Source organism: Equus przewalskii, chromosome 15, assembly GCF_037783145.1.
Source record: "Equus przewalskii isolate Varuska chromosome 15, EquPr2, whole genome shotgun sequence".
Lineage (NCBI taxonomy): Eukaryota > Metazoa > Chordata > Mammalia > Perissodactyla > Equidae > Equus > Equus przewalskii.
The window spans coordinates 36,508,390-36,534,801 of record NC_091845.1 but is presented as its reverse complement, the minus strand read 5'-3'; the positions used below and the strand labels follow the sequence as shown (position 1 = coordinate 36,534,801).

The 26,412-nt window shown below is 42.1% G+C and overlaps 5 protein-coding genes and 3 non-coding genes across 50 annotated transcripts in view; 5 read left to right on the top strand and 3 right to left on the bottom strand.

Moving 5' to 3' along the window:
- The window catches only part of PBRM1 (polybromo 1), a 122,539-nt gene extending 122,285 nt beyond the window's left edge, over nt 1–254 (bottom strand). For 15 of the 32 annotated variants that reach the window (XM_008513114.2, XM_008513121.2, XM_008513122.2 and 12 more), the window contains exon 1: nt 38–192. The gene's annotated coding sequence lies outside the window, so the exon portion shown is untranslated. Of the gene's footprint in view, nt 1–37 lie in introns of all 32 variants that reach the window. The other 17 variants (XM_008513116.2, XM_070575035.1, XM_070575018.1 and 14 more) reach the window with 4 other exon arrangements.
- On the top strand, nt 180–10,209 carry GNL3 (G protein nucleolar 3). 2 transcript variants are annotated; one of them, XM_008513112.2, is made up of 15 exons: nt 180–407; nt 1,031–1,089; nt 1,498–1,635; nt 1,755–1,868; nt 2,090–2,173; nt 2,945–3,077; nt 3,851–3,963; nt 4,214–4,331; nt 4,752–4,839; nt 5,360–5,534; nt 5,649–5,791; nt 5,874–6,010; nt 6,103–6,284; nt 6,555–6,621; nt 6,712–10,209. In XM_008513112.2, the coding sequence occupies exons 1-15, from the start codon at nt 395–397 to the stop codon at nt 6,795–6,797; spliced, it is 1,650 nt and encodes a 549-aa protein (XP_008511334.1). In that variant the 5' UTR covers nt 180–394; the 3' UTR covers nt 6,798–10,209. The 2 variants fall into 2 exon arrangements, with proteins under 2 accessions (XP_008511334.1, XP_008511333.1); XM_008513111.2 differs by having other exon boundaries at nt 5,339–5,534.
- Nucleotides 3,119–3,195, top strand: LOC139076291 (small nucleolar RNA SNORD19). The gene has a single exon (XR_011527702.1). It is a non-coding gene; the product is annotated as a small nucleolar RNA SNORD19 (small nucleolar RNA).
- On the top strand, nt 4,010–4,091 carry LOC139076293 (small nucleolar RNA SNORD19B). The gene has a single exon (XR_011527704.1). It is a non-coding gene; the product is annotated as a small nucleolar RNA SNORD19B (small nucleolar RNA).
- On the top strand, nt 5,227–5,303 carry LOC139076292 (small nucleolar RNA SNORD69). Its single transcript, XR_011527703.1, has one exon. It is a non-coding gene; the product is annotated as a small nucleolar RNA SNORD69 (small nucleolar RNA).
- On the bottom strand, nt 7,053–19,125 carry GLT8D1 (glycosyltransferase 8 domain containing 1). 5 transcript variants are annotated; one of them, XM_070575046.1, is made up of 10 exons: nt 19,023–19,125; nt 13,360–13,413; nt 13,175–13,273; nt 11,077–11,290; nt 9,087–9,204; nt 8,769–8,853; nt 8,495–8,607; nt 7,987–8,153; nt 7,757–7,869; nt 7,053–7,583 (listed from the first exon to the last, which is right to left on the bottom strand). In XM_070575046.1, the coding sequence occupies exons 2-10, from the start codon at nt 13,373–13,375 to the stop codon at nt 7,393–7,395; spliced, it is 1,116 nt and encodes a 371-aa protein (XP_070431147.1). In that variant the 5' UTR covers nt 13,376–13,413; nt 19,023–19,125; the 3' UTR covers nt 7,053–7,392. The 5 variants fall into 5 exon arrangements, with proteins under 5 accessions (XP_070431147.1, XP_070431146.1, XP_070431151.1 ...); XM_070575045.1 differs by having other exon boundaries at nt 18,948–19,086; XM_070575050.1 differs by lacking the exon at nt 19,023–19,125 and adding an exon at nt 17,959–18,046.
- The window catches only part of SPCS1 (signal peptidase complex subunit 1), a 23,475-nt gene continuing 15,295 nt past the window's right edge, over nt 18,233–26,412 (top strand). For 2 of the 5 annotated variants that reach the window (XR_011526934.1, XR_011526935.1), the window contains exons 1-2: nt 18,233–18,701; nt 19,071–19,130. Coding sequence is in view for 1 of the 5 variants with exons in the window: in XM_008513149.2 (XP_008511371.2) it covers nt 18,498–18,701; nt 19,071–19,130; nt 19,235–19,321; nt 19,812–19,937 (477 nt within the window). In the remaining 4 variants the exon portion in view is untranslated. Of the gene's footprint in view, nt 18,702–18,951; nt 19,131–19,234; nt 19,322–19,811; nt 20,299–21,284; nt 21,339–26,412 lie in introns of those variants that run through there. The other 3 variants (XM_008513149.2, XR_011526936.1, XR_011526937.1) reach the window with 3 other exon arrangements.
- The window catches only part of NEK4 (NIMA related kinase 4), a 40,054-nt gene continuing 36,732 nt past the window's right edge, over nt 23,091–26,412 (bottom strand). For all 3 annotated transcript variants that reach the window (XR_011526933.1, XM_008513126.2, XM_070575043.1), the window contains one exon: nt 23,091–24,358. Coding sequence is in view for 2 of the 3 variants with exons in the window: in XM_008513126.2 (XP_008511348.1) it covers nt 24,266–24,358 (93 nt within the window). In the remaining variant the exon portion in view is untranslated. The remainder of the gene's footprint in view (nt 24,359–26,412) is intronic.

Below are 26,412 nucleotides of genomic sequence, written 5' to 3'. Positions count from 1 at the left end.
AGGGGGAGCGGCCCCGCCCGCCCGGGCCCGGCCTTACCAAGCCGCTCCGCCGCCTGCAGCCCCTGCCGCGGTCACCGACCGCCGCGCCCCGCCCCGTGGCCGCCACGGCTGCTGCTATTGCTCCTCCGGCCGCGGCCCGCTGCCGTCGCTCCAGCACCCGCCGCCCTCACCACCCTCACCCCTCCCGGTGCCGCCGCAAAAGCAGCCCCGCGGCCGCCAAGCAAACCCGGCTCCGCGCGACATTACGTGCGCGCGCACGCGGGCCGCCGGCGGCGCGCTTTACGGCGTCAGCGTGAGTACGTGACGCTGCGCCGTGGCCTCAGTTCACACGTGGCGGCGGCAGAGGCTAGTTGTAGGTGCTGCTGCTGACGGTGACTGCTTTCACGTTTCCAGTATGAAGCGGCCGAGTGAGTGGGGTCGAGGGGCCGACGTGGAGGGGCATCTGTTTCTGATGGTTGACGAACCCACCAGGGCGCTCTTCTGCGTCTTGGTTTCTGCGGGATTGGGGGGCCTACGGGTAGGCCATCGCCCTGGTCCCGCGTAGAACCGAGGGTGGAGGGCCCCAAGTGAACCACGAGCCTATTGTACACAAGGAAGGCGAGGCCCCAAAGGTGACTAGATCGGCTAGGACTAAGACTACAAAACCTAGGCGTTTTCCTTTCTGCAGCCACGTTCAGTCCGCCCCAGTGAGGTCTGAGAGCCGCTTCTCAAACACTGTTCGCTCCTACCTTGTGATTCGTGGTGTTTGACAAGAAGTGGCTATCGTTATGGGTCTCAGATGGTACAGTCTCAGTCTAGTAGGAGAAGAGTGGGAGCAGGGGAGTTGGGCTCTACTCCGGATCTATTTAGTCACATTCTCTGGGATTTGAGAGTAGCATGCGTATTTTTTTTTTTATGAGCCCCATATGATTCTCAAATTTGGTTTGAGAATTAGTTAATTAACACAAAAATGGACGTGACCCCAGAGCACAGTCACCAAAAACTAACATGGATTATTTGTCTAATTATTTTGTGATGTATTTCTTTGTAGAGTTAAAGAAGGCAAGTAAACGCATGACCTGCCATAAGCGGTATAAAATCCAAAAAAAGGTAAGTCTTGTGCTTGGGAGAGCTATAGCAAATATAATACTAAACTGATTTCTGCCCCACGTCTCTATGAGGATGTCTGAATTAATATGATTTTGCCTCAGGAAATGGAGGTTGGATAGACTGACCATGGATACAGACTCTTAGGGCATCAGGAGTACAGCTGTGGAAAAATGCAGTAATTTGGTGATAAGAAAGTCTGTAAACTTTGATCAACACCTTAACTTCTGCAGAGAAAATCTGGTGACATTTTCTTGCCGTTTATAAATAAATATGTGTAGTCTCTATGATTACACTCAAAGTTCTATTTTTCTAGATCATTTTACAGGTATAAGTAAACAGATGGATTCGTTTCTCACATGAATTCTGTTTAATATTTTTGTAAACTGATAAAAACTTTTATTATAATAGATTCGAGAGCACCATCGAAAATTGAGAAAGGAGGCTAAAAAACGGGGTCACAAGAAGCCTCGGAAAGACCCAGGAGTTCCAAACAGTGCGCCCTTTAAGGAGGCTCTTCTTCGGGAAGCTGAGCTAAGGAAACAGCGGGTAAGATACATTAGCTGAAACTTCGAACAAGTGACATATGGGTACGTATATTTTGTCAAAGTAAAGTAGTAACACCAAGTCACTTTGGCTCGCCCATTTCTCTTATGGCTCGGACACAGCTTGAAGAACTAAAACAGCAGCAGAAGCTTGACAGGCAGAAGGAGCAGGAGAAGAAAAGAAAACTCGAAACTGACCCTGGTGTTAAAACATCTAACTTGGAACCTGTGAAGGAGGTATGATTAGGTCTCTTTGTGAATGAGAGATGAGTTCTGATGTAGAAGTAAAAGCACATAACTCAGCTAGGGGCTGCTATTCCACTTGGGGGAAAAAAGACTGAGTTCAGACTCTGTTTTACCTATTTAAATACCGATTGCAGCCGTGGAAAATGGAGAAACAGGTTATAATTGCTGAACTTGCAATTTTGTGTCCTTTTTCCCTTGTCTTTATCCTCTAGGAATATGGACAATGCAAAACTAAGAACAAAGCCAAGTCAGGCAAACAGCATCCGAAGAAGTTGTACTGTCAGGAACTTAAAAAGGTATCTTATTCTAGGTCAGTGTCCAAAAATGGTAATGAGGTTTAAAACACTAGAGTCATTCCTTTTTCCTGACGCCAGCCTTGGTGGAAGGTAGAGTTCATTTGAGCTGGAGGAATCCTTCCGCAGGTTGGCTTATCTCACTGAGGGCCTTTTTTGTTAGGTTTAGTTGAAGGAAATATTCTTGTGGTTTTAAAATTTTGCACAGGAACCGTTCCCTGTAAGCATGATTTACACAAGTGTTACTTTGTGTTAAAGTAACACGTTGACAGTGGATTTTAAAATAGAGGAAAATACATTAGAGTAAGCAGTGTGAAAATAAGAATCTGTAAAGTACTCTGTTGAAACTTACGTGAAGAAGGTCAAGGGGGTGTCTTGATGTAGTTGCTCCCCGGCACACCCATCCTCAGCACCTATTTTCCCAAGCTTACTCTCCCTCTGTTAATACAGCCTGATTGTGCTTCTCAGCAGCTGTCGGCAGGACACAAGGGCCCATCAGACTACATAATTCACTATGGGAGGATTATATATATTCAGACAGTGGAGCAGTGTCCACTTTTGAAAGCCACTTTGATCAGAGGCCGCCAAGCAAACCTGTGTTTTACTTTCCTGTGAGAAATGATGTACATGTGAACATTATTCATACCAAAGCGAAGACATGAGATCCAACTCTAAACTCTCCCTGTTGCAAACTGGATAATGCCAGTATACTTTGTAGAGGGTGTTCCCAGAGCAAGGGATGCTATCTTGTTCTCATAGTTTCTATCTTGACAGGTGATTGAAACCTCAGATGTTGTGCTGGAGGTATTGGATGCCAGAGATCCTCTTGGTTGCAGGTGTCCCCAGGTAGAAGAGGCCATTGTCCAGGGTGGACAGAAAAAGCTGGTACTTGTGTTAAATAAGTCAGGTGAGGAAAAGGGCTGCCCTTTATGTCCCATATGCACTAGTGAGGTATGAGGAAAACATCTAAACAGTCTGATTGTCACTGAAGACTGATAAGATCCAACTCTGACCTCAGCAGAGTCAGTGCGTATGCTCTCTTGTTGCCAAAGACAGCTCTGGCAGTGGGATGGAGTTGTTTCTCCAAGTGATTTGCCTGGTTTCTATGATTCTTTTGCCATTTAATACTTACCACCTCATCTTATTTAAGAGTGTAAGTTGCTATATGCAGCTTACTGTGCAATATATTTCACATAGGAAGTGATGGCAGTGTGCCATATTCCCCATACCTGCACAGTATTTAGAGGAAGTGTATAGTTACGTGTCTGAGTTTGAGCAGCAGGAACGAGAAAACGCAGAACAGAGACTTGTGAAGCTGGAAGTAAGAATGGGATCTAAAGTTACTGTTGGGGTCTGCCTACATGGTTGCTACCTGAAAGTGAATTCTGGAAACATAGCCCTAGGTTTTGTAGGGTAATAATCTAGAGGTTGACATAATCCTGAAAGGGTGAGCACTGCCGAGAGAAGTGAAGAAATACAGAGATGGAGTCATTGAACTCTGTTAAGATAAAGGCAGTATGGTAGGGAGCTTATTCTATCCCCATCTTCCAGTTAAACTCTTTTGGAACAAAGCTAGGAAAAGGCAAACCAGAGTGAAATTCATAGTTAACCAGATTTTGCAAATTCATCTCAACAAAATGACCTAATTGGAGCATGTGTCATCCTTCTAATCTCTATCAGATTTGGTACCAAAGCAGAATTTGGAGAACTGGCTGAATTATTTGAAGAAGGAATTGCCAACAGTGGTGTTCAAAGCCTCGACACATCTGAAGGACAAAGGGAAGATCATCAAGGTACCTTTTACTGTTAATGGTGGGAAGTGCAGTTCTTTCAGATTTTGGATGGCTGAAATATGATGAGTCTACAAAATCTTGATTAAAAAATGAAAACTTATAAGATCCAACTCTGATTTCATCCAGAGATAATCTGAAAGGCAATAGAAGGTGATGATTTTAATAGCTGGGCTGTGGAGCCAGATTGCTTGGATTTTATATGGTGGGTTGTCAGACATAAACTAATTATGTGGGATTTTAACATGTGAAGGTAAGGAAGAAAGCTGCTTCATTCAAAAGAGAAGTCTGTGTTGGGAAAGAAGGCCTTTGGAAACTTCTTGGAGCTTTTCAGGAGACTTGTGGCAAAGCGATTCGGGTTGGAGTAGTTGGTGAGTTTTAGTTTAACACATTTTATGTCTTAAGAGCTAAGAATTTTTACATGTTAACAGTGTATGGGGTTGTTGCTAAATAGTTTGTTTAGACACTAGCTTCTTGCCCACCTTACCAAACACACAGGGTAAAAGACAAAAATTTTTAAGTAATTATTGCCTAATTCAATTGTTTGACAACTGGCATTGTAGGAAGTTGGCTTCTGAAAGCTTTTGGTTTATTTGAAGTAATCAACTTTCTCTGCTCTTTTATTATTTGTGCAAGAAATGAAGATGCTAAGATTGGTCTTAGTGTTGAAGTGAAGACACTCAGATCCAACTCTGATCTTGCTCTATACATCAGGCAAGCATAAAATAAAACTGGAAATTTTATAATTATCAGCACATAATGCCTTTTGTACTTGGATTTCCCATTTGTAGGTTTCCCAAACGTGGGGAAAAGCAGCATCATTAATAGCTTAAAACAAGAACGGATATGTAATGTTGGTGTATCCATGGGGCTTACAAGGTAAATTAAGTTGTTCCATGATTGTAATGTTTCATTATAGATGAGTAAAAATGATTTTGTTTTGGATAGCTTACGAATTTTCTATTATCTCTTTAGAGGAATCAATGAAAGGAACAAGATTGAGCCAGTGCTAGGCTTGGGGAAGCATTGCTGGAGTGGTATAGCTAGCTGCCCACAACCTACTTTGCAAAACAAATAAGCAAATAGGTTCAGAGAGGGGAAGCCTGCCTCAGAGGAAGTGATGCTTGAACCTCACCTTGAAATGAATTCTTCCAGATAGGAGAGGGGAAATATTTATGGCAGAGAAACAGCACGTTTAGGTCGATGTACAAGCTATACCATGTAGTTGTTTCTCTTTAGGAGGGTGTGCTGTTAGGGTCTTAGATAAACATGAAGCAAATGATGATAAACTGGATCTGACGGACTGTGCTGAGTTTGTTCAATCCAACCCTGAGCTTCGTGTTCTCTTGTCCTTCAGGTAAACCAGTGCCCCCATCAGTCACCATCTCTCTTGTTCCAGGAGTATGCAGGTTGTCCCCCTGGATAAACAAATCACAATCATAGATAGTCCAAGTTTCATTGTGTCTCCACTTAACTCTGCCACCGCACTTGCTCTGAGAAGTCCAGCAAGTATTGAAGTAATAAAACCAGTGGAGGCTGCCAGTGTCATCCTGTCCCAGGCTGATAGTCGACAGGTAAAAGAACCTTCTTCCCTTGAGGTCCATTTTCTTTTTCATCATTAGCATTTTTAGTAGAAAATTTTCAAGTTTGTTTTACATCCGCACTGACAGTTCCTGTTTTTCTTTAAGGTAGTACTGAAATTTACTGTCCCAGACTTTAAGAATTCTCTGGAATTTTTTACTTCACTTGCTCAGAGAAGAGGACTACACCAGAAAGGTGGAAGCCCAGATGTAGAACGTGCTGCCAAACTGCTGTGGTCTGAGTGGACAGGGTAAGGCTTCTTTCTGTTGGCAATTTGATGACCACATAGAATAAAGGAACTGATTTTTGACAAGTCTTGTTTTTAATACCAGTGCCTCCTTAGGTTATTATTGCCATCCCCCTGCATCCTGGACTCCTTCTCCACATTTTAATGAGCGCAGCGTCACAGACATGAATTGGGGCTTTAACCTGGAAGAACTGGAAAAGAACAATGCACACAGCATACAAGGTAAGGAAGGCTTGTGTTTGGCTGTTGTCTTCATTGGCAAATAGGCCAATCAAAGGTCTCATCTGTTTACATGGGCTGTGTTCCTTCCCTAGCTATCAAGGGCCCTTGTTTAGCCAGTAGCATCCTTTTCCAGTCTTCGGGTCTGACAAATGGAATAATAGAGGAAAAGGACATAGCTGAAGAATTGCCAAAACAGCAAAAGAGAAAGCAGGAGGAGGGGGAAGACTGCGGAGACATTGATAGCGACCCGGAAAACGTTGATGAAGAAGCTGTTGTAAGTATGTTGTCCGTGAGTTGTTTAAGCTGAAGTAAGTTTTCTGGTATTATAATGTACAATAAATGGGAAGCAGCTGAAAGTAGAAATTAGATACTTCATAATAGGCTTTTTTTAAGCCCCATGCAATTCGGGTATTTAAGCCTTGCAATCATTAGTCTTAATTTTTTGCATCCCATTATATGTACCTTCAGACTTTTTAGGTACATAATTACTTGGATTAATGAGCAGACAAAGGCTACTATCTAGCACTGTTTCTTTGTCCCACAGGAAAAGAGCTCAGACACGTGCCCTGCAGAAGAGGCCTGGGAGGCACTGCCTGAGGAGGTTCAAGCAGGTGAGTTGGGTTATTGGGGTCTTCCAACACAGCAGCGTGGTGTAGAATTGCTTTTCTTTTTTGACCTCACTTTTCTTTCCTCCAATATAGATGAACAGTCTGCACAATCTCATGTCTTAGATAAAATGACTGAAGAGGAAGATGATGCTTATGACTTCAGTACAGACTATGTATAACAGAACCTTGTCCTTTTGTAAGAGTTTTTGTTTTTAATGTTTTGAGGAGACTCCTAAGCTGTTAATAGGTGTGTGGTGTACCAGTTTGTTACAGTATGGCATATGCTGTATAAATTTTGTGAATATGTATCAGTATATATTCATTTTTTAAAAATCAGGCGATTTAGAAAGTGTCTGAATTCTGTAGACAACTCGTCTCTTAGACCATGAGTGAGTTGAAGTACAGTTACCTGGCAGCAAAAAATCAGATAGCTATTGAAAATGTAAGTAGCACTTTATTTATAGATCAGGCCACAGGTTACAAAATTAAAACCAAGCAGTAGTGTTGAACTAGCTGTACCAGCCGTATCAGTCCATTCACCTCTGGTCATTCAGCACGGTAGTAAGCAAACGCTTGGTAAGGCAGATGGAGACGTATTTATAGTCTGTCTGGGAAGCTGACTGCCAGATGGAGCAGTTTGTCCTCTTTACCCAGCTGAAATGCCCCTTTTTCCATGGGTTGCTGTAGATAGGCACTGGAGTCTAGCAACTGTTACTTCCCACACATACTGTCTTCTAGGATTTCCTGAGAAATGCTTATTGCATAAATTATATTTTACTTTATATTTGAGATCTCCGTATGTCTTCGGATTAGGCTGAATTTGCCTGTTGGGTCTGGAATATACCATTTTTCCCAGACATCAGTGTATGAAGCAGTTCTTCCCCATGGCTTAAAATGCCCATTCCAATGAAGTAACTTGGCAGCCTTTACAAACTGGGGTGAATATCTTTTTCCAGCACTGGAACCTTTCATTGAGAGAAAAAGAGCCAAGTGGTTGTACTAGTATTAGTCACACACAAGACAATGGCACATCAAACTGCAGAAAACTTAAAGGAAACTGGATATATCCTATCCTTGAGGATAGTCCTTTAGAGATTTAATTATTAGCTTAGGCCTTTGGCTAATTATTTCTACTTACCAAGATGGCGGACATTCCACATTGGGTCAATGGTGGAGTGCTGTTGATAAAATACAATCAGCAGTGGAGGTGTTGTGATGCTGCCAGCCAGTGTTCTGCTATACAATCCCTCTCTTGGTGGGACAGAACAAATTTAAGCTGTTAGTGAAGAATCCTGACCAATTCCTGTTAGTCAAGACCCCCAGGGTTGAAATACAAGAGTTTCACAGGTAGGCCAGTTATATACATACTCTACATTGAGTTTCATCCATTTTTCCAGCTGGTTAGTTATATTCTGTCTTTTCCATTCTGTCAAGTTTGCAACAAAAACTCCAGGATTAAATGAGCAGGTGCTGGCTTTCATGGAAAGCTTACGAATTCTTTCCTTTTTATAGTCAAGATATCCAATGTAATTGTACTAAAAACATAAAGGGATAAATCGTATATTTATGGCTTTGAATAGAATAGATATAATTTGATAGCCAGTAAAGAAAAAATCTGCTTATTAAACTATATGACTTCTCACATTGTTAGTGAAGGGTTGTACATAAATGAAATAAAACTGACATTTGGGATTTCAAGTTAGACAGAATAGGAACCTAGAGTAAACATATTAAGCCCAATGTTCAAGGAGAATTAGGTGTGAAATCTATGAACCAGTCTATAGGAAGGCAAACTTGACTGTTGGGACAAAATACTTGGGGAATATAAAATGCAGCAAAAAAAGAATTCATGGAAGGGGTCTAATAAGTAATTTACCTGGTTCCCTGCTCCACGGATGACAACTTTAGTAGAAGTTGAATCACAGTCTTCTGAAAATGCAGCTGCATGTCCTGGCTTGAGTGGTGTGTTGTAGAGGGCGAGAATATCACCTGAAATAGATAAGGTGTAAAGTTAACACTTTGAGTTGTCTCAAGATTCCCTATTCCTCCCACTTCTTAGGATGACCTTTTATAGAATACCATGAATAAGACAACCACTATAGCCCACACTCTGCACCCAGAATAATACTGATAGTGACATTCTTTGGTACCTTGCACAATTACATCATCATCCATATATATGGCCTTCTTTGCACTGGGAACCAGAATTGGCAGGTAGAACCTTGCAAAGGTTAACTGGGAAAGGAAAAGGAAAGAGGCATGGGCACAGAATTCGTGAGTGGCTCTGCTTTCATTTACTAGAAACTCCCAGAATGCTCAATACCCATGCAGGAGAAGACAGCTGAAGGTCTCTTAAAACTGCCCAGGCATGGTCCCCAGGGAACTACTTGGCACTGTACCACAGTTACCCAGGTATTACAGTAATGTCCTAAAACTCCCAAGTACAAACAAGAGTGCGTGAAACTCACTGGTTTTATGGATTCCCCCTGGTCAGGATCCTCCTTTACTTTCCCTTCCAAAAGTTTAGTGTCAAAATTCACAATTTTGTACCTGATGCTTTTCAGGGTACTGCTGCTGAGCCAGGACCTGATAAAAATAAAGCACCAAATTTGTTTTAAATAATCATGTTTCAAAACCAGAGCCTTACCTTTGTGCCTTCTAATGAAGGCATAATGGAAGAGAACCCTAAGAACCAAACAGGTGTCTTCAAGCCCCTTACTTCTCTGAGCCTTGGTTTCCTCATCTGAAGTGAGCATATTGACACCCAAGTCCCACCTTGAACCAGGATTCTATGGTAATGGATAGTGCTCCCATCAGGCTCACACAAGATCACTCTTCTGACACTAAAACTGCTGTAGAAAAACCCACTGGAAATGAGAACATCTCACCACATGGACCATTCAACACTTGGCTCTCCAAATAACATGAGTGAAGAAAATGAGTCAGTGTGATAGTGAAAGCTAATTGTCAACAAGGCTGGTGATCAGTCTGTTACAGACTCAACAGTGTGGGAACGAATTCCTCCAACAGAGTGTAAGGTGCTGCCTGCAAGAAAAGTCATTGTTCCCTAAAGGAACTGCACATTTTCCCTTGGTCCATTTCTTGGTTTTTTTTTTTTTTTTTTTTAAAGATTGGCACCTCAGCTAACAACTGTTGCCAATCTTTTTTTTTCCCTGCTTTGTCTCCCCAAATCCCCCCAATACATAGTTGTATATTTTAGTTGCGGCATGTGAGACGCTGCCTCAGCGTGGCCTGATGAGCAGTGCCATGTCCTGCCCAGGATCCAAACCGAGTAAAACGCTGGGCTGCTGAAGGGGAGCATGTGAACTTAACATGCCCACAAGGCCAGCCTCCTTGTCCATTTCAAATCAGGATTTCATGGGCACAATGTTATTTCTGTAGTCTGTTGTAATGCAATATTTGTTTCTGCATTATTTTGGATGATTTCTGAGTTTTTAAAATATGGAAAAATAATTCATGGCAACTTTCACAAACTAAACACAAACTGTGGAAAAAGCCACAAGGACAGAAATGTTTTAGAACTTTGGCAACTATCAAGATGTTTCTTTGAATACACTTTGTAAATATGAATTCAAAGCATTTTGAAAACATGGATGACACTCTCCACCAGATTGGGTTTCTGTTATTAATCACTACAGTTATATAATAGTAAGGACTGTTTACTGAGTGGTTATTATATGCTTTGTGCTTTTAATATATTTTCTCATTTATTTGACGGCACAATACTCTAAGCTGGATATTTTTTTTAAGATTATGATAGTTAACAACCTTGTGAAATTAGTTATCCATCATTATTAGTCATGTTGTAGGTACACCACTTCACCCCTAGTGCCCTCCCCCCACCCCCCCCTTTCCCTTGGTAACCACCGATCAGTTTTCTTTGTCTTTGTGTTAACTACCACCTATGAGTGGAGTCATACACAGTTCGTCTCTCTCAGTAAGCTGGATATTTTTACCCCATACTTACAGAAGAAGAAGCAGACTCCAAGGGGTTAAGTAATGTTCCCCAATCACTCTGGGCCAGGATCTGGATCAGTTCTGTATTCACGTCACACTACCTTGCCATTGCTCCCATGTCCCTTCCCACTCTAGACCAGAACTACTCAGGTATGTCCATAAGAGAAGGGACTTGTAACAGGATGTAAATCAACATATTGTTTCCTTCAATGAGAAAGTCTTATTACTAAAAAATAGCGTGAGTTAACAGCGTGCAGAGTGAGAGTTGATTTACATCTTGGCACAAGTTGTGTCCTTTCTGCTATCATGGGGACATGCTTATACAGTCACAAGGAAAAACATGTCATGTGCAGTTCATATGTGGTATAATCTCAACTGAATAGAAAAAATATATACACAGAAAAAACCATTCCTGGATTGGCAAATTGCCTGCTCTAGAGCATCCTCTAGAAGCAGAATCATTAGGCAAGCAGAGCTCACCGGAGATGGTCTGCTGTACCGTTGAGTGTAACAATGTAGAAAATCACACTGGAGCGAGTGTTGTGCTGAATGCTGTTTATGGCTGCAATGGCCCCCCCGAGCCTATCTTCAGATGCAGCAATGACCACTGGAATCTCCTCTTGTCTCCCGTCTACCACATGTCGGGGAATATTTGGGACAAAGTCTATGGGCTGAAGCCCCACAATTCCTGAATCTGCAAAGAACACAAGGAAGGTGCTGTGATACAAATACAATCTCATGAGCTTTTGATGCAGAGCCTAAGAAAGAGGTAAGATGAGGATTACGATAGTTGTTTACCTCATTCTCCCCCATTACAATGTGAAGCATACAGCCTACAAATCACGTGACCTTTATTGTTTTGCTATATGTAACCAGGCTTTTGGAAAAGCAGAAGCACTTTAAAAAACTAGGTTGCCAGAATTCTGATACACTACTGGTGGGAATATAACAAAATCTTTATATAATACATTTTGGCAATTTGTATCAAGAGCTTTAAGGTACACGGACTTTGACCCAATAATTCCTCTTGCCTCTCTTAAGGATAAAATCTGAGAGGTAATCAGAAGTCACAATTTTATTTATAATTGTGAAAACCAAGAAATAAACTGAAAAGTTGTTTTTCAAACTATGAATCATATCCCATAAGTAGGCATGAAATCAATTTAGTGGGTCACGATCAGTTCCTAAATTGGAACAGAACATTAGAAAATATGAGAGTGCATCACACACAGCAACTGCAAGTACTGTTTTGTAAACTTTCCTTTTTGCCTTTTATATTACTCATTTACTCATTTATCATTCATTGAACGCTGAGTGCATACTATGCCAGGCAATATCTAGGCACTTGGGTTACTACCATGAATAAGACAGATGAATCTCTGCCATCTTGAAAGATAGGTAGGTAGAAAATAAGCAAATACACATGTATATGTGTATGCTGTATATAACTCATTTCTTACTGTGAGATTGCCATCAAAAGCATCTGAAAGTCACTGTACCAAGAGACTTTTTCTTGTGGAAACAAACTGTGGCATTGAAACTATATGTGAAGAGTTTCTACTGTCATGGTGACATGCTTAGGATATAATCATGTGGAAAAACATGTCATGTGCAGTTTATATATAGTATAACCTTAACTGTATGGAAAAAAATATATACGTAGAGAAAAAAAACTGGAAGATACTAAGCCAAAATGTTAATAATAGTTATCTTTAGGCAATGAAATAATTCATTGTGAATATTTACTGAGCACCTCCTATGTACCAGCCATCATCCACAGGCACAGGAGATAAAGCAGTGGACCAACTGCCCTCCTGGAGCTTGAATGCTACTTTCTTTTTTATGAATGTGCCCACCAGGAGCATGCATAACTTTACGTACATATCTATATATACATATAAATACACACACATGTATATAAACACTGCTATAAAATATGCTATCAGAGCACTCGGGGAAAGCTATCAGTTATGGTGGGTGGCAACCCAAAAATGATTTTTGACAAACACTCTGCAGCCTCAAACATCCCTCAATACCAAGGCAGAGTGGTATGAACAACTAATTTAAAAGAAATGGCAATGGAATTACACAATAAAGTGATTTTTAAAATCAGTTGACAAGGCTGTATGGTTTTGTTTTTCTACTAGAGTCCTGCTGATAGAGTTCCACAGGTTAAAGGAAAGTAACAGGCGAAGTAACCAGACTGACACTTTAGTGAAAAGAGCAGACATCAAACACCAGAGACACTCACCTGTCCCCACCTTCTGAAGCCCTGCCCAGCTGAAATGTGAGCAGACAGCAGCCCAAGGAGGCTCCTCTACGGCCTCTGATTTGGTGAAAAGAGTTCTTCTGTCAGATCAAACCCTTAGCAAACAAGTGCACAGCAGGGAGAATGGGGGGCAGGGGTTGCAAGAGCACAGTGAGTACCACCACGCCTCTCCCAGAGTGTTTAGTAGCTTTTGTAAGGCCCAGAAGAAAGCTTTCTTTTCCTTTAACCTAGTGATGTAACTTAGAATGTGGGACACAGGGAACTCCAGGTCCTCAACAGATGCCAAGGCATTAGTAAGGGTTCCCATACCTGAAACCTCGTTCTTTAGCAAACTGCTCAGGCCAAGGAAGTTATGGTGCAAAACCAGTAAGAAGAGAGCAACGGCCAGGACCAGGATGATGATGTTTACTGAAACACAGAGGGGAAAGCCTGCATTACATCTCTAGACCTTTTGACTAGGTATAAAAACAACATAACTTGTAGAAAGAGCATACCTTTACGGAATGACATCTTTCTCTTCTGTCTTACATAAATTTTAGTTATTAACCCTACAAAACAAAAACAAGCCCCCAAAGTCAGCAGGTACATGAGAATGGCCATTAAAATGCCTAAATTCAGGGAGAAACAAGAAGTGCATATGGTATTTTCTGCCAGAAAATTTGAATAGCTTTGAATTAATAGTTTCCATTTTGAATTAATAGTTTCCAAGAACCCAATTTGGGATCTGAGTTTTTTATGGTAGTCATGATGATAAACTACTTCCAAATAACTTGGAGAAACAGCCTACATTATATGCTGCTAGATGAAAAGCAAAAGAAATTCTACCAAGAGGAATACTTGAGGTCTAACCACTATGGAAACATTTTCTGAATGAATTTCCACTTAAAATTCCTAGTTAAATGAGACATGGACTCAGTTGTCTGTGATCAAGTAACCTGAGGTCAGCCTCATCAGTACAAAACATCCCTGTTTCAAGCTATAGCCCATTCACCTTTAATTGGAATTATAAGAAAAAAAGATTTTCCAAATTCATTTGAAACTGTAGCAGAGAAACAATCTTAAAAATTCACAAAATCCAATCTTGCTATCACAAGTTTAGTGTATTTTCAAAAATTAAAAATCTGCTAAAAGAAAAAATGAGCTTCTTCCCAGGGCTTCATCTCTGTTGGTTAACTCCCATGTCTTAAGAAAGGGATGCCTATGGGGTCGGCCCGGTGGTGCAGCGGTTAAGTCCACAAGTTCCGCTTTGGTGGCCTGGGATTCACCGGTTCAGATCCCGGGTGCGGACATGGCACTGCTTGGCAAGCCATGCTGTGGCAGGCATCCCACATATAAAGTAGAGGAAGATGGGCATGGATGTTAGCTCAGGGCCAGTCTTCCTCAGCAAAAAAGAGGAGGATTGGCAGACGTTAGCTCAGGGCTAATCTTCCTCAAAAGAAAAAAAAAAGCAGTGCCTAATATTGTCACTCTGCTTGTGGCTTGTGCCCCCCAGCTCATCTGATGCCTTCACTTTTTAAAAACAAATAATTCAATGGAAACAAGACTGTAGGTGGAACTAAATTAAACGGTTAGATTTCTACAACAATCTCTGGGTAATGTTTCCTTAAGAATAGATTTTATACAACCAGGCTATAGTGATCCTACATTTGAGACCTCTACCCTCTTCTACTTCACCTTCTCCCAGGGGGGAACCTGACATTTACATAAGGCTTTTAACTTTACAAAGCACTTTCAAATACACCGTACTTTTAAAATCAAAGTAAGTTTGAATTAATTTCACCTTAACTAAAGTGTGTGCATATCAGACATTTGGTTTCTCAAGGCCATTGAAAAAAGGAGAAATAATTGAAGGGCTGTTTAAAAAACTGGAGATCACAGACCAGATTACAAATTTCCGAGAAAATAATTCAAATTCCCAAAAGACAATCTAAAACACACACACACTCTCTCTCTCATTTCTTTCTAGAGCAGTATATATAAAGTACATTATACCAATGATCTTCCTTTTTAAAGAATACACATCATTATATACCCTGAGCCATGTGCCTCTATCACATTGTGGGCTGAGCCTTACCCATAGAAGCTGGCAGACTGGGAGCTGCTCAAAGCTCTAACATCTGCCAGCTTTAGCCAACTTCCACCAAGACTGGAGAAAACGATCTCCCTCAAAGAAATCTCATTTAGTTAACAGTACAAAAGACAGTGTTTTAGCTCAACAACTTCCATAAGTTACTTACAGGTAGTATGTGGATTGAGAAGCACATATATTTGTGCTATTCCAGTTAGCTAGACACAAGAAAAACACAATCCTATCAGGTATTTGATGTATGTAAGTAGATTAGCACGGCAGAAACCACTTGCTCCAAAAACTCTTCCACAGTTATCTATATGCAAAATGCCAATTATTATGGAGTATGTCTGATTCATATTTCCTTTCCTGGTGCTTCCCTGGTAATGGAATTCATTAATCTGATTAGAAGAAATTCTCAAAACAAACCTGCGTGTAGACCCTGGGATGGGCAACAGTGGCTGTATTTTTTGTTAGACCACACAACTGTGTACAATTTGATCAGCAATATTCAATTGGTCACTATGAAAATTAATATTTCTTGTTTAGAAATTTTAAAACTTTCATGCCCAAATCACTCACAAAACACACACACACCCCCCAGGGCAGGCAAACCCAGAGATATGGGTGAAGAAACCTTAGGGAGAAAGACGACTATTTTTTTTAACTTGCGCTTGCATTAGTACCCACATTCTCAGCAGCTTTGCTCACCTTTTCTGCTTTCCCTCCTATTTCTATGTACATGAAAGGCCATTCCACTGATGCTCTGCAACCTACCTGTAATTGTTTCCTTGGTGCAGCATCAGCACACTCTTTCCCTCTCTGCTGGATTACAGCCATCAGGATATTATCATGCTCTGGGTTTGTTTGTTTTTTTTTTTTTTTGAGGAAGATTAGCCCTGAGCTAACTACTGCCAATCCTCCTCTTTTTGCTGAGAAAGACTGGCCCCGAACTAACATCCATGCCCATTCCTCTACTTTATATGTGGGACGCCTACCACACCGTGGCTTTTTTGCCAAGCGGTGCCATGTCTGCACCCGGGATCCGAACTGGCGAACCCCACGCCACCGAGAAGCAGAAGGTGTGAACTTAACTGCTGCGACACCGGGCCGGCCCCAGTCTGGTTTTAATTTTAAAAATTAATTTAAAAAACTTAAAGTTAATTTTTTAAAAATTTAATTTAAAAAAATTTAAAAATTTTAATTTAAAAAGAAGACATCACTCCCCACGCTCCAGCTGACCCACAAACCCATTTCTCTGCTCCCCCTCACTCTAAAAGCTTGAGAAGATTTAAAGTCTCTAGCTCCACTTCTCCTCTTGTTCTCTCTTCAGCCTCCTCCAACCAGACTTCTGTCCCTACTGCTCCATTCAAACTGGTCTTGTCGAGGTCACCAAAGACCAAAGTTATCGTTCTATCTTCCTCTCACCCATCCCTTCAGAGGCCATCAGGGAAGTTCACCACTCCCCCTCCTCAATTATGAAGTTATCTCATTTGTTTCTTTGTCTTTCCTGACTACAATGTAAGCTCCAAGAGACCCCAATGAAAATGTTTAGCAATGCATCCCCGCCAACTAAAACCGTGTCTGGCAAACGGTAGTAGGCACGATATTTGTGAAATGATCTTGTTAATCTAGGAGCAAGGCTGATTCTCAGCTCAGAAAGGGAAAGCCATCTTTTTTTTTTTTTGAGGAAGATTAGCCCTGAGGTAACATCTGCTGCCAATCCTCCTCTTTTTGCTGAGGAAGACTGGCCCTGAGCTAACATCCCTGCCCATCTTCCTCTATTTTATATGTGGGACACGTGCTACAGCATGGCTTGATGACCAGTGCGGAGGTCCACACCTGTGACGTGAACTGGTAAACCCCATGCCGCTGAACCCCAGGCCGCTGAAGCAGAACGTGCACACTTAACTGCTGTGCCACCGGCCGGCCTGAGAAAGCAATCTTTGATGATAATCATGAAAACAACTTCCAACACAAGGAAAGACATGGATTCCGATGGAGATCTCTCTCAAATGGAACCTGAAAACTTCCTTTTCCCATCATATCGTCATAGCTCAAATACCTAAAAGTCTATACAGCAACTGCTACCCTGTGAAGTGCATTTAAAGAGGATAACACAGAGGGACATGTCTATTTCTAGATACAAGAGGTCTGTTTAGTTTCTGCCAGGCTGAAGGCACTAAAGACATTCACTTTCTCCTACCTCTTCATCTGGCTAGCTCCTACTTGGCTTTCAGGAGTCAAGGGAGCCTCCCCAAAACCCTACATTCAGCCGCACTCCCCCACCCCACCCCGGGTTCCCACATCCCCCGGGGGCTCCCTATCCTAGAATTAATCCAGCTGTCATATATTTCTGGGGTTATGTGGCAGTCTCCCTTGACACACTCTGGGCTCTAGAAAGGCAAGGGCCTGGTGTTGGTCACAGCGGCACAAAAAAAGGTGCTGTGAATGTTTGCTGATTGCATGAATGAGGGCGGCAGCCACACACCAACCTGCCCTGAGAGTGCCTGGAATCCCAACGTCTGTGACCCTGACATGCAACATAGCATAGAGGCCAGAGAGCCTGCAGGAACCCACAGGCCCGCGTACCCCAGAACGGTTTCTCTCCGAAATGTGGGCAACCCACCTCGCTCAGAGCAACCGGGGAGGGCCTAAGCTTTTGAGATAGACACCAGCCTTGAGAGAGAGAGCGAACCCTTGGCTGGTCTCAATCAGGAGGGCCCAGTGAAGCCGGCGAGCATGTTGGTGGGCCAACTTGGAGACTCCCGGGGTGCTAACCCTCTCCACACTGCTGCGAGGGTCTGTCGAGAAGGGGGTCCCCTCTCCGAGGGGATTCCCTTTTTCTCGAGGATGTGGCCTGGGGTAGTCTCCTCTAAATTCGGGGGATCACTAGGGCCCTCTTACGCTTAGGGATGAGCAAGGGGGTGTGTGACACTCCGGGGGTTCCCCTGAGGCCCAGAGAGCCCCGAGTTAGGAGGTGAGCAAGCCGTTCCCCTTGGACGCTCCCCGCGGCCGCCCTTACCTGCAGCCGGAGGAGGAGGAGCTACCACAGCCGCCGCCGCCGCCGCCCGCGCCCCGGCCCGCCCCGCCAGCTCAGCGCCCGCGCCGCAGGCCCCGGGGCCCAGCCCGCCGCCGGGCCGCCCGCGTCCCCTGCACTCCGGACCAAGCCCGCCTGCCCGCCGGCTCCGCTGCAGCCACGCAGCCCCGCAAGCCCCAGCCCGCCCACCGCTCTGACTGCGAAAGCATCGCGCCGAGCAGGCGCCGCCGGGCAGCCCCGCCGCCGGGGTCCTCGCCGAGGAAAGCCCGTCGCCATGGAGACGGGACGCGCGCCGGCAGCCGTTAGGTCGCCGGGGCGCAGTCGAGGACTGTTTTGGGGAGCCAGGCCGCGACTTCCGGCACCCAACAGCACTAACGGCGAGCCCTTCACGGGCGCGCGATGCCTCGGCTCGGCCGCCACGGTCGCCACCTCAGCCCTCGCGGGCCGCGCGCCGGGCCACAAACAGCCCCGAAAGCGCAGGTCGCCTAGCGAACGCGCGGGGCGGGGCCGCGGGCCGTCCGGGTATGTCACAGACATCCGCTTCCGGGGCCGCGGCCATCGCGCTCCTCGGCTCGGCAGGCGCGCGAGGCTGTGCACAGGACCAGACTCCAGCCCTTACCGTCCTCGAGTCGCGGCCACCCTCGCTCCGCCGCCCGCCGCCTGCAGTCTGTCGCCCGCCTCCTCAGCCAGTCATGCTGGAGCACCTGAGCTCGCTGCCCACGCAGATGGTGAGGGCGCGGCCCACCTCGGCCCCAAGATCCTCGCGAGCCGCTCGCGAGCTTGGCAGCTTCGCACCCCTTGTCCGAGCACCCAGCCGGTGCTGCGCGGTTCCTGGCCTGGATGGCTACCTTACACTCCCTTCCCGGAATGGTGCCTCCTGGGTCCTCTTTTCTCTTCCCCCGCGAGGATGCCCCTGCCCGTGCTCCGTTGGGATGCTTCACTTCCCCCGGGAAACCCAGAACTTCATTCCTTACCCAGGTCCTTGAGGAGAGCCCCTGATGTTGGGGTTGCCCTGTGCCAAAGCTGTGAGGCCAGAGCAGGAATCGTACCTCTTCGGTGGCGGCACCAATTCCTCCTTTGCTCTCTTTCACCTCTAGGATTACAAGGGCCAGAAACTAGCTGAACAGATGTTTCAAGGAATTATTCTTTTTTCTGCAGTAAGTATTGGTTTTGCATAATCTTTTTCTTTCTTCTCTTCGCTCCCTACCCCCACTCCCCGCCTCCGGCTTGACTGTATTTAATATATTTTGTTTGTCTCTAGATAGTTGGATTTATCTATGGGTACGTGGCTGAACAGTTCGGGTGGACTGTCTATATAGTTATGGCCGGATTTGCTTTTTCGTGTTTGGTAAGAAATTTGTGGATGTTTGGATGTTAGTGGCTACTTAAGTTTTCTGAATTGGGTTGATTTGGTTGGACCTAGTAGTGAGAACTGGCACCAACTTTTCCCTCATCTTTCCCATCAGTGTTTCCCCTTGCTATCATTGGATAAGTAGAATGCCAAATAGTGTCAGATGACTTAAAACTGCATAAAAGGATACAGCTCATTTCTTTTGGCAGCTGCTCCAAGCAATAATCTTAAGGTCAAAGGTAGCAGGAATTTCTTAGGGTCTTTACGTTGCTCTTCATCCTTCTTTTAGTTTTTAAAGCCATATGTGTAAACACGGAGACTTGTTCCCATCTCTTGTCTGGGCAGTGGCACAGTTTTCATAGGAATGTCAGGTTTTGTGTTATTTTTACCTTTAGCATAGGAGTCATTTGGGAACCAGGCATTATACATAATGCTCTTTTAAACTTTTAATGGCTATAATTGTCGCATTTTCTCTGTTCTGGCCCAGCTGACACTTCCTCCATGGCCCATTTATCGCCGGCACCCCCTCAAGTGGTTACCTGTTCAAGACTCAGGCACAGAAGACAAGAAACCAGGGGAAAGAAAAATTAAGAGGCATGCTAAAAATAATTGATTGGGCTTTCATGATTTGGCTTTACTATTGCACCTGCTTTTGTTTCATATGAGATGAGCTAAATTTCAAACCCAAAACATGGGCTAAAACCCATCTATGCTCTTACAGCACAGCTGTCTTAAGATTTTGTTCTCTTTATATTTCACTTCTAACTCAGTTGGGTTTTGATTTATAAATGTTTTAGACCTTCTCTTCATAATCTTCCTCTGAAATGGAGAACAGAAAACACAAGTATGCAAAGTTTCTTTCAGGTCTACAACAATAATGAATAAATGATAGTACAATCTAACTATCAAAGTTTTATAATTCATTATTAGTAGTTAAGCTGTTTTAATGTTTTCAATTAAAACTCACAGTGCAAGTCTTATGTCTAAAGAGTCTTTTGTTCATTGTTCTGCAAGCAAGACTGTTAGTAAAAACCAAAGTGAGAAGTTCATGGTTCTGAAAGTATCAGTAAGGACCATTTCTGTTTTCTGTAGCTGCAAGTTCCTAATATACATTTTTCTTAATAACAGTGTAAGCACCTATGAAAAAATTTACTCATGTAAATTTGTGGTAAAGTAATAATTTGGTACCACTAAAATAAGGCTGTTAAGCAGAAAACATTTAATCCATGCTTTACCTGAGATGGACCAAACTGAAAACCCATAGAGCTGTAAATTCCTTTTAAATTTTCCAGAGGGCTAAAGAGAAAAATGTTCTAAAGGTCTTATTTGAGGGATGGGAATGGGAGAGTTATTATAAGTAATATTGTATTGCTCAATACCAGCATAGAGGACTTCCAAACTATGAGTTTTAAAAAAGGAGCAAAGACCTTAATACAATGAAAATCAGGAAAGGTTTAAAAAAAAAGGACAGAAGAAAAATTAGGAAGGCAGAAATAAGGCCAACCATATCAGTAAGTATAATACATGTGATTAAAAAGTTAGGAGCTCCCAAATAGGATAAAAATCAAGTTACCTCATATTCTCAAAATGACACCCAAAGGCTGAAAACAGGAGCAAGGATATATTAGGCAGATACAAGCATAAAAGAGGAGTAATAGTGAAAAAGATACTTAGTATGAGAAAGCATTAAATGCGGCAGAGAAGGACATTTCATAGCTGCCAAGATGTCACTGTTAGGAATCATGCCTTGAATAAGATGTGAAATGTATAAAGCAAAGACTGCTACATATACAAGAGTTTGGCAAAGCTACACTTTTGGTAGGAGACCAACTCTCTTACCTTTCAGATTTTGATAGATAAGTGGACAGGCAAGTCACAGGAAGACTTCTGCACTTGTTCCCTCCCTGTACCTGGAACGTCTTCCCTCAAATATACATGACTTGTCTCTCCTTTCATTCAGGTCGCTACCCAGATATCACCATAAAGAAGCATTTCCTCCTACCCTATCAAACTGGTATGCCCCATCGTTCTATATCCACTTATCCTGCTTTATTTTTCATGGAATTTAATATATATCAGTATATATTTGTTAATTGTCCTCCTTCAAACATAAGCTCCATGGGAACAGGACCTTGTTTTGCTCACTGCTATTTGCCCAGTGCCTACAAGAGTACATGACACATTATAGGTGCTCAATATTTACTAAATGAAGATACAGAGCTGCACTGTCCAAGATGGTGGCACTAGTCACATGTGTCTATTTAAATTTAATTAAAACTAAACTAAAAGTTTCTCAAACTAGCCACATCTCAAGAGATCAACAGCCATATATAGCTACTGGCTACTGTATTAGTGCAGATAGAGAACATTTCCATCATCACAAAATTCTACTGATCAGGTCTTATGTAGGTTGGAATAATTAATAAAGTGATTCTGCTGGGGCCAGCCCCATGGCCAAGTGGTTAAGTTCGCGTGCTCCGCTTTGGCGGCCCATGGTTTCACCAGTTTGGATCCTGGGCACGGACATGGCACTGCTCATCACGCCATGCTGAGGCAGCATCCCACATGCCACAACTAGAAGGACCCACAACTAAAAATATACAACTATGTACCAGGGGGCTTTGGGGAGAAAAAGGAAAAATAAAAAAATCTTTAAAAAAAATAAAGTGATTCTGCCTGCGTGTAACAGAATTAACCTTTATTGAATAGGGCCATTCCAATAATGGATCATGTACTGAGCCACGGGGAAAAACAATTCCAAGAAACAGAGGTTGTACAGGTCATATTAACAACACTGCAATGTAGCTGGAGCAAGGAGATAGAATTTCCTTGGCTTTCTAAATATATAGAAATAAACACTTCTAAAACAGAAAGTCAAGACCAGAATTATTGACTATTTAGAGGCTAATGTCAAAAAGAATATCATATCAGGGGCTGGGCCTGTGACCTGGTGGTTAAGTTCAGCACACTCTGCTTTGGCAGTTCCAGTTCTGTTCCTGGGTGCAGACCTATACCACTCGGCGGCCAAGCTGTGGCAGTGACTCACATACAAAATAGAGGAAGATTGGCACAGATGTTAGCTCAGGGCAAATTTTCCTCAGCAGAAAAAAAAAGGAATATCAAAGTCCCTGAAATGTGGCCAAAACTATGTTGAGAGGAAAATTCATAGTCTTAAAGATATGTTTTATAATTAAGAAAGATGAAAAATGATTACACTCTTGAGAAAAAAGAACCACAAAATAACCAAAAAAATAGTGGGATAAATGAAAACTGAGTGAATGTTTAAACAAAATAGAAATATACAGAATGGGAATAAAAAAGTATGGGGGGAGATTTTTTAACTCTAAGAAAGTAATATGTACAACTTTATACCAATAAGTTAGAAAACTTATGTAAAATCAATGACTTGCCGGAAAGATGTGGATTTCTTAATGCAAGAAATGGTGACTAGCTCAGGAAGACCAACAGTTTACCAAGGATTTGCCCCCTACTAGGCACTGGGACTAGATGGTTTTACAGTTGAGTTCTGACAAACTCTTCAGAGTAAAAATAAGAGGTCTCAGAAACCAGACTATGAGCACTGTCATGGCAGGGAGTGGTGCTTATTCGCCACTGTATCCCCAGCTCCTGGCACAGCACCTGGCACATAGTAAAAACTAAATAAAGGTCTGTTAAGTGACTAGGAACATTTCATTAGAGTATTTTATATGTGTGTGTAATTTTCAAAGAAGGTAAGATACATTTTTAATTATAAAAACTGAAAACATTTCTGGAGCAGTATTTATTTTTTAGAGTCCCTTGATTACAGAAGTAAAAATTTACTAGTCAAGACTTTTATTTTATAAAAACTATTTCCTAGATGGGCATTACCCCTTATTAAAAAACTAATAAAATTTGTGATATATAATCGTATGTTTAAAACACAGGAAGACAACCAATATCTTGATGAAAACAAACTTCAGGAGACAAACATGTCCAACATAACTGAAAAGATCTGGACTTTACTTACAAAGTGCTTAATTGGAAAAGGAATTAGTGTTTAAGAAATATTCTTACAAGGGGCCAGCCCAGTGGCATAGTGGTTGCGTTCACATACTCCACTTTGGCAGCCTGGGGCTCACAGGTTCGGATCCCAGGCACTGACCTGCACTGCTCATTGGGCCATGCTGTGTCAGCATCCCACATACAAAAAACAGAGGAAGCACAGATGTTAGCTCAGGGAAAATCTTCCTCACCAAAAAAGAAAAAGAAAAAAATGTTTTTACTGATGGAAGAGTAAATCTAAAAAAACCAGTATGTAAAAACATACTGATTTACAAAGCCAAGATACCTCTTAGTTTCAATTCTGGTATATCCTAAATGAGGTTCATATTAAATGAAAATAAAATATGAAATGTTCAGCAATAAGTAAAAAAGGAATTCATTTGCTCAAGTACTAGATACAACTTCATATTTTTTCAATCTCCCAGAATAGCGAACTGACCTTTTTAAAAAGTAATTTATCAACTACTAAGATTATTAACAGTAACAAGTAGTATCACTAGACATATGTCATTTATTTTTCCTATTGCTTTTATCACTACAGTACAATATAAAACTTCTCATCTGACATTTTATGGCCCTGTATTCAAACTAATTAGTACCTTAAAAAAATAAAGTTCTAGATATAAAGTTGGTGGTTAAAGGCTCAGTAAACAGTAACCAAATAAACATAACAGAGTTTTCCTCATAAAGTGAGTAAAATAGCCAAAGGTTTTTTCCTTTCTTTTGTGAGCTTGTTTCATATTATGCTGTTCTGTCCAATTTTTTTCCAGTAAAAATACCCCAAAGAGACGTAAGGATGGTGAATGGCCTCCAGCCATTGTTATGGGTTTGTTTTTGTTTAAGCCAAAAACCTTTGAAAATAGGTCTTTAGTTCTGGCAGTAGACTAGAATAAATTCTCAAAAATTCACATTTTCTTCAAAAAATTTCAACTGGCGAGCTTTCACACTGTAAGTCGTATACTTTTCACCCATGTGCTCCCGCAAATGTACCTATTTGGGAAATATAAAAAGAAAATCACTATGTAGTAGAAAAAATATTTCTGTAACCTTAGAAGAAGGACTTTTCTAAGCATGATACCAAAGGTGAAAACCATATGGGAAAATAGTGATAGTTCTGTTTACACAAAAATTTAAAACCTCAAGATATCAATAAGTAAAGTCATAAGAAATTAAAAGCAAACAATAAACTAGGGAAAATATTTATAATATACATGCCAAAGAATTAATATCAGTGAACTATAAAGAGCTCTTAGAATCAATAAAACACAACAATATTGGAATATTAGAATTGATAAAACAACAGTCAGTCCCATAGATAAATCAGCAAAGACATTTACAAAATAATACAAATAACCAATTAACATACATAAAATTCAACCTGACTAGTAATCAAGAAAATATACTATGTGACACTCTATGTCTGTCTGTTGAAAGAAATGCCTGAAACTAAAATAACACCTAATAATATATTAAGCAGATGTCCTACACCTGATACAATGCACTGAGAAGGACACAACATCACTTCTGTGGTATTCCTGCCAAAAATGCATAATCCAGATCGATTCATGAGGAAACATCAGACAGATCCAAACCAAGGGGGATTTTATAAAACATGTGGCCTATACTCTTCAAAAATATCAAGGTCATGGGGCTGGCCCCGTGGCCGAGTGGTTAAGTTCGCGCGCTCCGCTGCAGGCGGCCCAGTGTTTCGTTAGTTCGAATCCTGGGCACGGACATGGCACTGCTCATCAGACCACACTGAGGCAGCATCCCACATGCCACAACTAGAAGAACCCACAACGAAGAATACACAACTATGTACCGGGGGGCTTTGGGGAGAAAAAGGAAAAAATAAAATCTTTAAAAAAAAAAAAAAAATCAACGTCATGAAAAACAAAGACTGAGTAACTGTCCCAGATTAAAGGGGACATAAAAACTAAATATAAAATGTAATCCTAGTTGGTTCCACATCCAGTATGACATGGTGAGTTCTGCAGACCCTTCCTCAGTGAAACCTGTGAAAACTATTTAAAAAGTCAACCATTTAAAAGTTTCTAGAAATTGTCCTAAGGTCAAACAGCAAATGAAGGCACTTTTTTTTTTTCAAGAAAATCTACTAAAACTTAGAACAGGGTTCTAAAATCTGCTTCAAGAAAGTCTAAATCTAAAATCTAAATCTAAAATCTAAAATCAAGAAAACCTTCTAAAACTTAAAAACTTGGTGGTAATTGAACCAAGACCAACTACTTTCCTCCCCACTCCCAGCTCAGAGAGACAAAAACTCTATATACTAGACTGCTGAAGTCAAGAACACAGGATTCCCTTTCCCCCTGGCTCCCTAGTCAGAAGGCTGTCTTCCTGGAGGGGTGGGACATCAACATATCTCATGCTGCCCCTAATACTTCTTGTGTTTTAAAAACTTAAACTTAAAACACAATAAATTTTAGGAGTGTGTAACCAAGAGGTAGGAGCTTCCTTCTTACAGTCAGCTTGGGCTCGTAGGATGGAGGCTCTACCTTGGGTGCAGGGCCACTGAAAATACTGGGGCCCCAATCACCTTTTCCCCAAACCATAAAGTGAAGATTCCATGCTGGGTGAAATATGTTGAGAAGATGAGAGGCTACTGCCTTTCACACCCACTAAGCTTCTAAAGTGGGGGTATCACTCAGAGACAAGCATACTATTGTCCCCATTCCCAGCTCTAGAGCTGTGCTCAGAGATTTGGCCTGAGGGGAGAAGAAAGACATAAAACAGCACTAAATCTTTTCCTAAGTGGACTGACTTCATTTGGAACAGAATGTGAAGAAATTCAAGCCTAAGGGCACCCTCAAAAACTGGAGGTAGTGGTGAAAGGGAATTGGGAGGAGATTGGTAGATTTACTGGATATATAGGCTAAACTGTAGGCTGGTTACTTCTATGGAAAGAATCAAGAAGCTGAGAGGAGCCTCCCTAGAGTCTGAACAAATCTCAAACTGACCTTGGGAACTACACACAGATGTTACAAATCCCTCCCCCTCCAGCTGAAGCAACTTCCAGGAGATTT

What these genes read in the sequence shown, in the direction of transcription:
- GLT8D1 (XM_070575046.1), bottom strand. An exon ending in AGGGGGAATCCATAAAACCA is followed by an intron (nt 8,854 to 9,086) that starts GTGAGTTTCACG and finishes TTCCTTTCCCAG; the next exon opens with TTAACCTTTGCAAGGTTCTA. An exon ending in TGATGATGTAATTGTGCAAG is followed by an intron (nt 8,608 to 8,768) that starts GTACCAAAGAAT and finishes TATCTATTTCAG; the next exon opens with GTGATATTCTCGCCCTCTAC.
- GNL3 (XM_008513111.2), top strand. An exon ending in GATTCGGGTTGGAGTAGTTG is followed by an intron (nt 4,332 to 4,751) that starts GTGAGTTTTAGT and finishes TCCCATTTGTAG; the next exon opens with GTTTCCCAAACGTGGGGAAA. An exon ending in CCCAGGCTGATAGTCGACAG is followed by an intron (nt 5,535 to 5,648) that starts GTAAAAGAACCT and finishes TTTTTCTTTAAG; the next exon opens with GTAGTACTGAAATTTACTGT.